The 13,354-nt window shown below is 36.5% G+C and overlaps 2 protein-coding genes across 4 annotated transcripts in view; one reads left to right on the top strand and one right to left on the bottom strand.

The window, feature by feature from the left end:
- The window catches only part of TRIM37 (tripartite motif containing 37), a 283,770-nt gene extending 282,078 nt beyond the window's left edge, over nt 1–1,692 (top strand). The window contains exon 25 of one of the 2 annotated variants that reach the window (XM_082372003.1): nt 1,551–1,692. In XM_082372003.1, coding sequence (XP_082228129.1) covers nt 1,551–1,623 — 73 coding nt within the window. In that variant the 3' untranslated portion in view covers nt 1,624–1,692. Of the gene's footprint in view, nt 1–1,240; nt 1,263–1,550 lie in introns of those variants that run through there. The other variant, XM_082372006.1, reaches the window with a different exon arrangement.
- PPM1E (protein phosphatase, Mg2+/Mn2+ dependent 1E) overlaps nt 1–13,354 on the bottom strand; it is a 205,316-nt gene that overhangs the window by 149,660 nt on the left and 42,302 nt on the right. The gene's annotated exons all lie outside the window — the stretch shown is intronic.

Below are 13,354 nucleotides of genomic sequence, written 5' to 3'. Positions count from 1 at the left end.
CGAAGATCCCGCGTGCTTCAACTAACACCCAGTATAGCCAAATAAATAAATATTTTTTAAAAATCCAACTATATATGTTCTCAAAAGACATCTAAAATATAAGAAAAGAGATTGACAGTAAACGGATGAGTAAAGTTGTACCAGACAATACTAACCAATATTAATATCAAACAAGATAAACTTTTGCGCAAAAAGTATTACTAAAGTAAAGAGGGTCACTACATGATGAAAGGTTCAATTCACCAGGAAGACATAACAGTTCTAAACTTGTGTGTAACTAATAGCCAAATGCCAGAATATATAAAGCAAATACCAATAGAATTACATGAATAAATCAATAAATTCACTATCATAATAGAAGAAATTATAACTCATCTCTCAGTAATTGATAGATCAGACAAAAAAATCAGTACAGATACTAAAAATGTGAATGATATAATTAACAAGTTTTATTTTATAATCATATTTAGCAATGTACCCAACAACTAGGGCATACACATTCTGTTCAAGCACACATGAAATATTTTTGAGAACTGACTATACAATAGGCCATAAAGCAAGATTCAATAGATTTCAAAAACTGCATCATATACAGACCATATTTTCTGACCACTATTCAATTAAGTTAAAAACGAATAACAAAAAGTATAACTATGATAGAGAATAGTTTAATAGAGAAGCAAACAACTGATTAGGGAAAATTCTTCTTCACAGAAAAATTCAGCTATTAGATGCAGAAGTAATGACAGAATTAGACAGTCACCATTTTCAACAATTAATGAGATATGAATGTAGGCAATTATCATCAATGGCAGCTAAAACCATTAGGTGAAAGTCTAAATGATCAGGTTGACAATAACTGAAACTTTGGACCAAGCTTAACATTAAAAAAAAAAAAAAGACATTATTTGCCTCCTGCTGGAATGCAATATAAAATACAAAGCACCACCTATGAACTGTTCTTGACAAAGACTCAAACCTAAGTCAGATCAAGCCTCTAGATCTGCACTGCCCAATCGCGTAGTCACTAACTAGTCACCTGTGGCTACCGAGCACCTGAAATACGCCCACTCTGAATTGAGATATGCTGTAAGTGTAAATTACACAACAGATTTCAAAAAATAAGAAAGAATGTAAAATATAATTATTTATATTGAGTACATAAATGATAATATTTTTGATATCTTGGGTTGACTAAAATGTGTCAAAACTAATTTCACCTTTTTCTTTTTTAATGCAGGTATTAGAAAATTTTAAATTAATTATGTGGCTTGCATTTGTGTTTCATGTTATATTTCTACTGGACAGCATGTGCTGCTCCAGAACTACCTACCATTTTACAAAAAACATTTTACAGATTACTAACAAATGATCTGGTTTCTTCAACAAATAGGTGGCGAGAAAAAAATGGAGGGTCAGGAAATTGTTACAGATTATAAGAGATTTAAGAGACATATCAAAATAATGCAAAGTATAGATTGCTTTGAATAGTGCTTTGAAAACTGACTGAATGTTAGATGACACTAAAGAATTATTGTTAATCTCTCTAGGTGTGAAAATGGTATCGTAGTTAAGCTTTTTGAAAAGAGACCTTTGGGACCTCCCTGTTGGCACAGTGGTTAAGAATCCGCCTGCCAATGCAGGGGACACGGGTTCGATCCCTGCTCCAGGAAGATCCCACATGCCGCGGAGCAACTAAGCCCACATGCCACAACTACTGAGTCTGTGCTCTAGAGTCCGCGAGCCACAATTACTGAGCCCACGTGCCACAGTTGCTGAAGCCCGCGCACCTAAAGCCTGTGCTCTGCAACAAGAGAAGCCACCGCAATGAGAAGCCCACGCACCACAACGAAGAGTAGCCCCCGCTCGCCGCAACTAGAGAAAGCCCACGCGCAGAAACGAAGACCCAATGCAGCCATAAATAAATAAATTAAAAAGAGACCTTAGACCTTGGAGACACATACATACTTACAAACTTATGAAAGAAATGAAATTATGTCTGAGATAGGTTTTAAAATAATCCAGGGGAGAGGTTAGACAGAATTTGGAGGAAATGGAAAATAAGATTGACCAAATTGGCTGTTTTGGAGTTATTGTTCTATTTTCTTGACTTTGTGTATTTATTTTTAAATGTCCATAATAAAAAGATTTTTTGGTGTGTCTACCAGATTAGTAGTTGCCTGGGGCCAGGGGTGGGTACAGAGTGCCAGTGGGTACAAGGTTTCTTTTTGAGGTGATGAAAATGTTCTAAAATTAGATTGCGATGATGGCTGCACAACTGAAAATTTCCTTAAAAGCACTGAACTGTATACTGTACACTTAAAATGGGTGAATTTTATGGAATGTAAATTATACCTCAATAAAGCTGCTTTTTAAATTGACAGTATTCTCTCTCTCTCCAACACACACACCCCTAAAAATAAATCTAACAAAAGAGTATGAGATCTTTATAAAGAAAATTATAAAATTTGATTGAAAGACACTAAAGCCCTAAATAAATGGAGAAATATATTATCTTCATGAAAATTCTTTTCAAAATGACCCATAAATTCAAAGTAATTAAATATAAGTTCAATAACAATCCAGCAGGACTTCTCATAAGACTTGCAAGCTGATCCTAAGGTTTATATGGAAGAGCAAAGAACCATGAATAGCCAAAACATTCCTGAAGAACACTTCTGAAGCAGGTGACCCTACTAGATGTTAAGGCTTATTTTAAAACTACAGTAATTAAGCCAGAACAAAATTGGTGCATAGATAAACAAACACATTTAAAATAATAGAAAGCTCAGAAATAGGCCCATGAAAATGTGAAGACTTGATAAAGGTGGCATTACAGATCAGTGGGGACAGGACAGAATACACATACATAGGTGTATATACAAACACACACATACACATACCCCTAGGAGTAGAACTGCTGGATCAAAGGACATGTGCATCTTCAATTTTACCAGATAATACCAAAATATTTTCAAAAGTGACTGTATCGGGCTTCCCTGGTGGCACAGTGGTTGAGAATCTGCCTGCCAAGGCAGGGGACACGGGTTCGAGCCCTGGTCTGGGAAGATCCCACATGCCACGGAGCAACTGGGCCCGTGAGCCACAACTACTGAGCCTGCGCGTCTGGAGCCTGTGCTCCGCAACAAGAGAGGCCGTGATAGTGAGAGGCCCGCGCACCGCGATGAAGAGTGGCCCCCGCTCGCCACAACTAGAGAAAGCCCTCACACAGAAACGAAGACCCAACACAGCCAAAAATAAATAAATAAATAAATAAATAAATAAAAACAAGAAATCTCTTTATTTAAAAAAAAAAAAAAAAAAGTGACTGTACCAGTTAACATTCCCACCAGCAACATATAAGCCTTCTTGCTCCTCTACATCTTTGTCAATACTTGGGATGATCCAACTCTAATTTCTACAAATCTGGTAAGTGTAAAAATTCTGTTTCACTGAATTTACCACTTGCATTTCTCTGATCTCTAATGAGGGTGAGCATCTTTTTAGTATTTCTTGGCTACTCTTGTTTCCTCTTTGTGATGTGCCTGTTCCTGTAATTTGTCTATTTATCTACAGAGTTGTCTTTCCTTATTGATTTGTGGGAGTTCTTTCCTTTATCAGTTATATGTGTTACAACTATCTTCTCCGAGTTTACATCTTGTCTCTGCATATTTTTATATTCTTTTTTAAAACTGGGATATAATTCACATATTATAAAACGTACTCATTTAAAGTATTCAAAATTCAATGTTTTAGTATATTCACAGAGTTCTGCAAACATCACCACTATCTAATTTCAGAACATTTTCTCACCTTAACAGCATTAACCAAAAAGCCCATTTTTACTTTATATATCAACCACTACTTAAATATTCCTTACATTTAAAATTGAGCAACAGGACTTCCCTGGTGGCGCAGTGGTTAAGAATCCTCCTGCCAATGCAGGGGACATGGGTTCGATCCCTGGTCCGGGAAGATCCCATATGCCACGGAGCAACTAAGCCCGTGTGCCACAACTACTGAGCCTGCACTCTAGAGCCCGCAAGCCACAACTACTGAGCCCGTGTGCCACAACTACTGAAGCCCATGCGCCTAGAGCCCACGCTCCACAACAAGAGAAGCCACCACAATACGAAGTCCGTGCACTGCAACGAAGAGTAGCCCGCGCTCGCCGCAACTAGAGAAAGCCCACGCACAGCAACAAAGACCCAACGCAGCCAAGAATAAATAAATAAATAAATTTTTAAAAAACTGAGCAACAAAATATTATATTTGGTTCAACTCAAGATGTTTATTTATTGAGTGACTACTACATGTAAGGCACTCAAAAATATATAACAATATACAAGATATAGTTCTGACATTCCAGGATTACAGAAGGATCCTAACAATCAAGTATGATCACTAAGACATTTTCTTTATTATAGAAAACATCAAACATATACAAAAGTAGAGAGAATAACATAGTAAACTCAAATATCTAAGTTCGAGTATTATCAACATAAAACATTTTCTAACACTGCATTAGGAGCTACTAGCATTCACTGTGAGATTTGAAGAACTCCACTGAAAACTTTTTTTTTATGTATTAATTAACTTATTTATTTTTAATTTTTAATTTTTTGGCCATGTGGCACGTGGGATCTTAGTTCCCAGACCAGGGCTCGAACCTGCAACCCCTGCAGTAGAAGCATGGGGTCTCAACCACTGGACCACCAGGGAAGTCCCAAAAAGTTTTTTTTTTTTTTTTTAATGCAACCATGACAAGGTACAAAGCAGAAAACATGGAATAATATGATTAGACTATCCTGCAGTGGCTACTTTCATATTCCTTCTACCTCATCCCTGTCTCTCAATTCTACATTACAAATCACCAAAGACCTAGTCTGACAAATGCTAAGCCCTCCTTGGAGGGAGGGGAAAATGGAGGAAATTGAATTAGCAAAGGCAGAACTGTCATTAACACACAGAGGAAGAGCAGAAAGCTAAAAACTCTCACACACCGACTTTTCTCCCATCATATTTTTTTACCATTTATTAGTTAGAAAAGGGATCTAATTACTCTTTCAACTAAATCCCTATACTGTCAACTAACTGTTCCCATCTTAGCCTCTTTTCTACATAGTTTACATTTCTGATCCTATTAATTTTCTCAGCAAAATGATAGTAATAAAGAACATGGATTTTGGAGTCGATTGGTATGAATCCCAATTCTGACGCTACAAGCTGCATGACCTTAGCAAGTTATTTTAATTCCTGAAGCCTGTTTGCTGCAAAACTGAAATACTTCTTAGTTTCAGAAGGCTGTTAAAGAAGTTAAACGAGACAGAGTATATATAGCACTTGATATATAGTAAGTCTTACCAATTTATTTTTCCTCTAATGTCCTATCAGGTGGCACGTTCCTTGACCAATTTATATAAAAATTCCCCCTGCTTGGTATGAACAATTCATCTTGCTCTAACCATGCATACATATACAAATGACAAAAGCATCATCTTTGAATCATTAAGATCATCACTAGAATTATCTTTACATTTTTTACATTTTCTATGTTTTATTAACATGAAGCACATAAACAAAACTGAAAACCATTAATTGAGCTAATTTAAAAAATTAACACAGCAACTCTCTTATGTTTAGTTTATTACTAATAAAGTATGGTATATTTTAAATCTTTAATAATAAGAAGAACTTGCCATATGCCAGGCATTGTGCTAGGTGCTTTGCATATAATTTGATCACTTGATGCTCACAATAATCCTATCACTATTTCATAGATGAAGAAACTGAGGCTTAAAGAAGTTAGCTAACTGGTCCAATGCTAACTTGGCAGAGCTGGCCTAGGTCTGACATTAGGCTCTTGTTCATGATTATTCATGATTATTCCATTAAAATGGCTCATCACTATCTAATATTTCCTCCTGGTGGCTATGGAAACACAAGGGAAACTCTGAACAGACTAACAGCTTTAAAACTAGACACACACAACGTCTTAAACAAACAAACAAAAAAGACAAACCAAAGCAAAAGAATTTCTCTAGTGCTATGGAACTAGTACCTGAGATCCCCTAGACATACCAGAATCTGACTTAACATTATAATGTAAGATTTGAAAAGTTAGCCCATATTTTTCTGGCTTTCTCAAAGATAGAAAAATGCCTTGGGCACTGTAGAAGGGAAGACACCCCTGGTTTTCCTATTTTCCTTGTTAAAAATTTATTAGAGCTCCAGGGATAGAGTAGAACTGAGTCCTATCTATTACACAGCTTAATAAATGTTTTATACCATTTGACATCATAGAGTATCACTAGATTAAATGCATCTTTCTTACAGAAATGGCATTCTTCTTACCTAGATGACTCCTTGCTGAGATTTACTCATGGTTAGTGAATAATATTTCTAAACTCCAAAACTTAACACATGAACTGCTGCTGTCAAAAATTATTACATTTAGTACTTAGGGGTTTGAAACAAAAAACCATATGAAAAAATGGTCTTGATTTAAAAAGTTTTTTTTTTTTTTACTGAAAACGTGTCCTATGTGTTTTAAATTCTACCTTTTTCTTATGTAAATAATAATTAGTGAGGACTAACTTTCCAAAGGGGAGAATAATTTTACATTTTTGTATAGCATTTTCTTTACATACGTGCTAGAAAAGAGGACTTAACACTAATACTGGTAAATATTTTGTTCATATTACACATAATTATTATTTCCCTTCATGAAACCACAATTTTGGATCCTGTTGACTCTTCCATAGATGGGAGGACAAGCCAGTATGAAATAAGATAATGAATACGGAAGAAAATGTAATAGTATAAGTACTGAGTATCTGAACTCAACTCATTCATTGAAAATCAAAATCAATACATTAAAAATTAATTATCAATTCTCATCCTAAGCTATAAAACGACTCTTCCTTCATACCTATGCTGTTGCCTTTGCAGAGTCCAAAACATACACATTACACAGAAAGTCAGGTACTTTCTGTGTACCTGACAGAATATAGAAGAGAATATAATGTTGAAAAAAAAATGAATCCTTGGGACTTCCCTGGTGGTGCAGTGGTTAAGAATCCGCCTGCCAATGCAGGGAACATGGGTTCGATCCCTGGTCTGGGAAGATCCCACATGTTGCGGAGCAACTAAGTCCGTGCACCACAACTACTGAGCCTGCGCTCTAGAGCCTGTGAGCCACAACTACTGAGCCCGAGTGCCACAACTACTGAAGCCTGCATGCCTAGAGCCCATCTGCAACAAGAGAAGCCACCACAATGAGAAGCCCGCGCACCGCAACGAAGAGTAGTCCCCACTAGCCTCAAGTAGAGAAAAGCCCACGCACAGCAACAAAGACCCAACACAGCCAAAAATAAATTAATTATTTTTTTTAAAAAAAGAATCCTTTTCTAACGCTTATTTAGTTTCATAAGTCTAAAACACCATAATCTGTGTCATACTTCTTTAGTGAATGGGATCATATGAGCCATACCTCTTGTTTAACAAGTTGAACTTGTTTTTATAAAAAGACTACATCAAAATCAATATATTAATATGTATGAGAACAGTCTGAGCCTCACCCTAAAAAGTTACTAGAACTTCTCTGGATCCATATTTTAATAAATCATATACCTTTAGGTTACCTGTTCTTACAGGTGCAATGATTTTACATAGACGCAAGGATAGCCTATTTGCTTTCTTTATATTAAAAGAAAAAAATATTTCCAGATCCTTAACGATCAGAAAATGAGAGTAGTTTGTTTTCTGATACCTATAACACTACTAGTATGTTAATTTTCCTCCCACTCAGGGCTATTTTGGTGAAGTCACATATTACCACAGAATATCTGGAATAAAATTATATCAGTACATACAAGTGCATCTATGTATTTATATGAGGATAATGGCACCATTTGAGAGCAACAGCAAAAAGATTCTGTAACAGGGTACATTTTAAATAATATTTTCTCAAACAATTTGAGTATCAAAGAACTATTATACCTGATCATAATATTTAGAAACTGTAAAAAGTAGATGGCCTATCTTTAAAAGTTCAATCAAATTTATTATAATAATGAAACAGGTGGATCACAACATGTGAAGTCAAAACTATTTTTATGCACTTGAAATGCCATCTTCCTTCTCTTACTACTTCCATGTCTTCCAAAGATATATAAAATATTGATAAACTATATGGATAATTCACTAAAATCTGGCTAACTGAGAATTAAACCTAGTCTGAGAGGTGCTTCCCTGGTGGCGCAGTGGTTAAGAATCTGCCTGCCAATGCAGGGGACACGGGTTCGAGCTCTGGTCCCGGGAAGATCCCACATGCTGCAGAGCAACTAAGCCCGTGTGCCACAACTACTGAGCCTGCGCTTTAGAGCCCACAAGCCAAAACTACTGAAGCCCACGCACCTAGAACCTGTGCTCTGAAGCAAGAGAAGCCACCGCAATGAGAAGCCCGCACACCACAACAAAGAGTAGCCCCTGCTCGCCGCAACTAGAGAAAGCCCACGTGCAGCAACAAAGACCCAACACAGCCAAAAATAAATTAATTAATTAATTTAAAAAAAAATCTAGTCTGAGAGAAATGTTTTCGTAGGAATAAGAAAATAAAACAGGAAGTCAGAGGGCATATCCTCAGTCACTGGTGGGCTAATAGCAAAAGGTATAAAACCTAATTAGTATCTCAAAAAGAGAAAACAGGGATGAGGCAGAAATACATTTGAAGAAATAATGACCAAAAATTTCCTAAATTTTGGAAAGACATAAATTTTCAAATTCAAAAGCTTAGTGAACCCCAAATAGGAGAAATACATAGATAACCATATCAAGGCACATCACAGTCAACCTGAAGAAAATCAAATATGATGAGAAACTCTTAAAACCTGCCAGAAAAAAATCACACAATTTAGCTGACTGAGAAGACAATGAAATGCCATCCTTAAAGTAATATAAGAAAAAAAACAAAAACCCTGCTAACCCATAATTAATCTCCAGTGACAATATCTTTCAATAATGACAAAAGAACTAGAAAATGATTAGATAAATGAAAACTGAGAGAATTTGTTTCTGCAGCACTATAAGAAATGCTAGGGCTTCCGTGGTGGCGCAGTGGTTAAGAATCCACCTGCCAAAGTAGGGGACACGGGTTCAAGCCCTGGTCTGGGAAGATCCCACATGCCACGGAGCAACTAAGCCCATGCGCCACAACTACTGAGCCTGCGCTCTAGAGCCCGCAAGCCACAACTACTGAGCCCACGTGTCACAACTACTGAAGCCCGTGCGCCTAGAGCCCACACTCCGCAACAAGACAAGCCACTGCAATGAGAAGCCCGTGCACTGCAAAGAGGAATAGCCCCTGCTCGCCACAACTAGAGAAAGCCTGCGTGCAGCAATGAAGACCCAATGCAGCCAAAAGTAAATAAATTAAATTAAATTAATTTAAAAAAACATAAAAGAAATGCTAAAGGCAGTTCTTTGGACTAAAGGAAGAAGAAAATTTGGAACTTCAGGACTGAAAATGGTAACTATCTTTGTAAAGAAGAGACAGATTTCTCTTGGTTTCTTTAATTACAGATGACTGATGAAACCATATTTTAACAATTATTATGGAGTTCATACTATATGTGTATAATACATAGAACAACTATCATAAAGGATGATGAGTAGGGGTAAATGGACCTATACAATTGCTATGTTTTTGTATTTAACACAGAGTGATACAATATTAGCCTTAAATAAATTATAAAGAGTTAAAGATACACTTTGTAATCCATGGATCAAATACTAAGTAAGTAATGCAAAGAGATACAGATTTAAAAGCCAAAAGATAAATTAAAATGGAATGCTAAAAATAAATATTCAGTTAATGCAAATGAAGGCAGAAAAGAAGGAACAGAGGAACAATAGCAGAGGAAACACAAAGAAAAAAAAATGTAAAATAGAAGACCTAGGGAATTCCCTGGTGGTACAGTGGTTAGGACTCTGCACTTTCACTGCCGAGGGCCCAGGTTCAATCCCTGGTCGGGGAACTAAGATCCTGCAAGACATGCGGCGTGGCCAAAAAAATAAAATAAAATAAAAGTTTTAAAACAAAGAAGACAATGACCTAAACCCAGACATGTAAATAATTAAAGTATACGTAAATTGACTAAATACTTCAAATAAAAAGGCAAACAATACCAGAATAGATGTTTAAAAAGCAGGAGATAACTATATGCTGTCTGTAGGAGATGCAGATAGATACAGATAAATGGATGGAAAAAAATATGATGCATAAAAAGACTACAGTGGCTATATTAACATCAGATAAAATAGTCTTCAAGAGAGAATATTACCAGAGACAAAAAGGGAAGGATATCTCATAAAGATAAATCCATCAATTCATAAGAAGCAAACAAAAATCATAAATGCATATGTATCTAATAACAGAGCTTCAAAATACATGAAGCAAATTGACAGACTTAAAAGGAGAAATGGAAAAAATCACAATCACAGTTGGAGATTTTAACACCCTTTTCTCACTTAACAACTAGATCAAAAATACTAATAAAAACATATAAGATCTGAAAAACACTATCAACCACCTTGACCTGACATTTATAGAACATTACCTCCAACAATATGTACAAAATACATATTCTTTTCAAGTGTACATAGCATGTTCCCCAAGATATACCATATACTATGACATAAAATAAGTTTTAATAAAAATACAGTTGAGGGACTTCCCTGGTGGTGCAGTAGTTAAGAGTCCGCCTTCCAATGCAGGGGATGTGGGTTTGATCCCTGGTTGGGGAACTAAAATCCCACATGCCACGGGGCAACTAAGCCCACGTGCTCTAGAGCCCATGCGCCACAACTACTGAGCCCATGTACCACAACTAGAGAGCCCACACGCCACAACAAAAGATCCCATGTGCTGCAGCTAAGACCCGATGCAGCCAAATAAATAAAGAAATATTTTTTAAAAAATACAGTTGACCCTTGAACAACACAGGTTTGAACTGTGCAGGTCCACTTATACGCAGATTTTTTTCAATAAACACATACTACCATAATACACAATCCATAGCTGCTTGAATCCACAAATGCGGAACTACAGATACAGAAGGCCAACTGTAAGTTATACGCAGATTTTCAACTGGGCGGAGGAAGTGGGGGGGTTAGGAGGGGTGGTCAGCGCACTTACCCTCCCTATGGTTCAAGTGTCAACTGTAAAAGAACTGAAATCATACAGAGTACGTTCTTTGACCATAATGCAATTAAATTAGAAATCAAGGGACTTCCCTGGTGGTGCAGTGGTTAAGAATCTGCCTGCCAACGCAGGGGACACAAGTTCGATCCTTGGTCCGGGAGGATCCCACATGCTGCAGAGCAACTAAGCCTGTGTGCCACAGCTACTGAGCCTGCGCTCTAGAGCCCGTGAGCCACAACTACTGAGCCCACGTGCCATAACTACTGAAGCCTGCACACAGCAACAAAGACCCAAAGACCCAAAAATAAAATAAATAAAATAAATAAATTTATTTTAAAAAAAAGAAATCAAAAAGATAGCTAAGAAAAACTTGTTAACTATTTGGAAACTAAACAACATGCTTCTAAATAACCCACAGGTCATCAAAAATTATAAACTAAAAAATTATAAACTGAACTGTAATGAAAATAAAACATATCAAAATTTGTGGGATGCAGCTAAAGCAGTATTTAGAAGGCAATTTATAGCTTTAAATGCCTACAATAGAAAACAAGAAAATAAATGACTGAAAGGTTCAACTTTTAAAATCTAGAAAAAGAAAAGCAGAGTAAACCCAGAATAAATCAAAGGAAATAATACAGACCTGCAATCAATGAAGTAGAAATCAGACAAATAATAGAGAAAATAATAAAGCCAAAAGTTGGTTCTTTGAAAAGATCAATAAAATGGATAACAATCAACAAAATTCATAACATCCTAGCTAGACTAGTGAAAAAAATAAATAGAACACCAGCTTGAGAAATGAAAGAGAATATCACCCTATATCCTACAGACATTAAAAGGATAATAAAGGAACATTATAAACAATTTTATGCCAATAAATTTGACAACTTAGGTGAAATAAATTCCTTGAAAAACACCACTTATCAAAACTTACATAAGATGACACAGAAAATCTGAAAACACCTATATCTATTAAAGAAACAGAATTTATCAAAAACCTGTCCAAAAAGGAAACTCCAAGCCAAGATGGTTTTACTGGTGAATTCTATCAAACACTTAAAAAAAGAACATCAATGTTATAAAACTCCTTCAGAAAACTGGAAGAGAATATTTTTCAACATTTCATGAGGTCAACAAAACCCACTAATAAACCCAGAGAAATTACAAAAAGAAAAAGGAAGAGGGCTTCCCTGGTGGCGCAGTGGTTAAGAATCCACCCGCCAACGCAGGGGACATGTGTCCAGGCCCTGGTCCGGGAAGATCCCACATGCCACAGAGAAACTAAGCCCGTGCGCCACAACTACTGAGCCTGTGCTCTAGAGCCCGCGTGCCACAACTGCTGAAGCCCGCGCGCCCAGAGCCCGTGCTCCGCAATAAGAGAAGCCACTGCAATGAGAAGCCCGCGCACCACAACAAAGAGTAGCTCCCGCTAGCCGCAACCAGAGAAAGCCCATGCGCAGCAACGAAGACGCAACGCGGCCAAAAATAAAAATAAATAAAATAAATAAATTTCTAAAAAGCAAAAAAGAAAAAGGAGGAGAAGGAGGAGGTAGGGTGCGGGGAGAGAGGGAGATTAAGACTGAGATAGGGAGGGAGCGGAAAAGAAGGGAAAAATAAAAAATTACAGGCTGAGGTCCTTAATGAAGATGTAAATATCTAAAGCAAAATATTAGTAAGTTGATTCTAGCAATACATAAAAAGGACAATATATCATGACTAAGGGAGGTTTATCCCCAGAATGCAAGATTGGTTTAACATTTTTAAAAAAGAAGGTAATTCACTGTATTAACAGAATAAAGGACAAAAAACATACAATCATTTAAATAGGTGCAGAAAAAACATTTGACAAAATTTGATATCCATCCATGAAAAAAACTTTCAGAAAATCAGAAACAGAATGGAACTTTTCCAATCTCACAAAGGACAAGTAAAATATCTACAGCTAACATCACACTTAATGGTGACAGATTTACAGTTTCCCCCTAAGATCAAGGACAAAGCAAGTATGTTCACTCTTACCACTTTTATTCAATGTTGTACTGGTGGTTTTAGACAGTGTAATAAGACAAGGGGGAAAAAAAGCACAAGGATTGGAATGGAAGAAGTAAAACTGTACCTGCTCACAAATGACATAATTCGGGTACATAG

The sequence above is a fragment of the Balaenoptera borealis genome (assembly GCF_965194805.1).
Source record: "Balaenoptera borealis genome assembly, chromosome: 20".
Classification (NCBI taxonomy): Eukaryota; Metazoa; Chordata; class Mammalia; order Artiodactyla; family Balaenopteridae; genus Balaenoptera; species Balaenoptera borealis.
The sequence above is the reverse complement of the archived record's forward strand: the minus strand, read 5'-3'. Positions and strand labels throughout refer to the sequence as shown.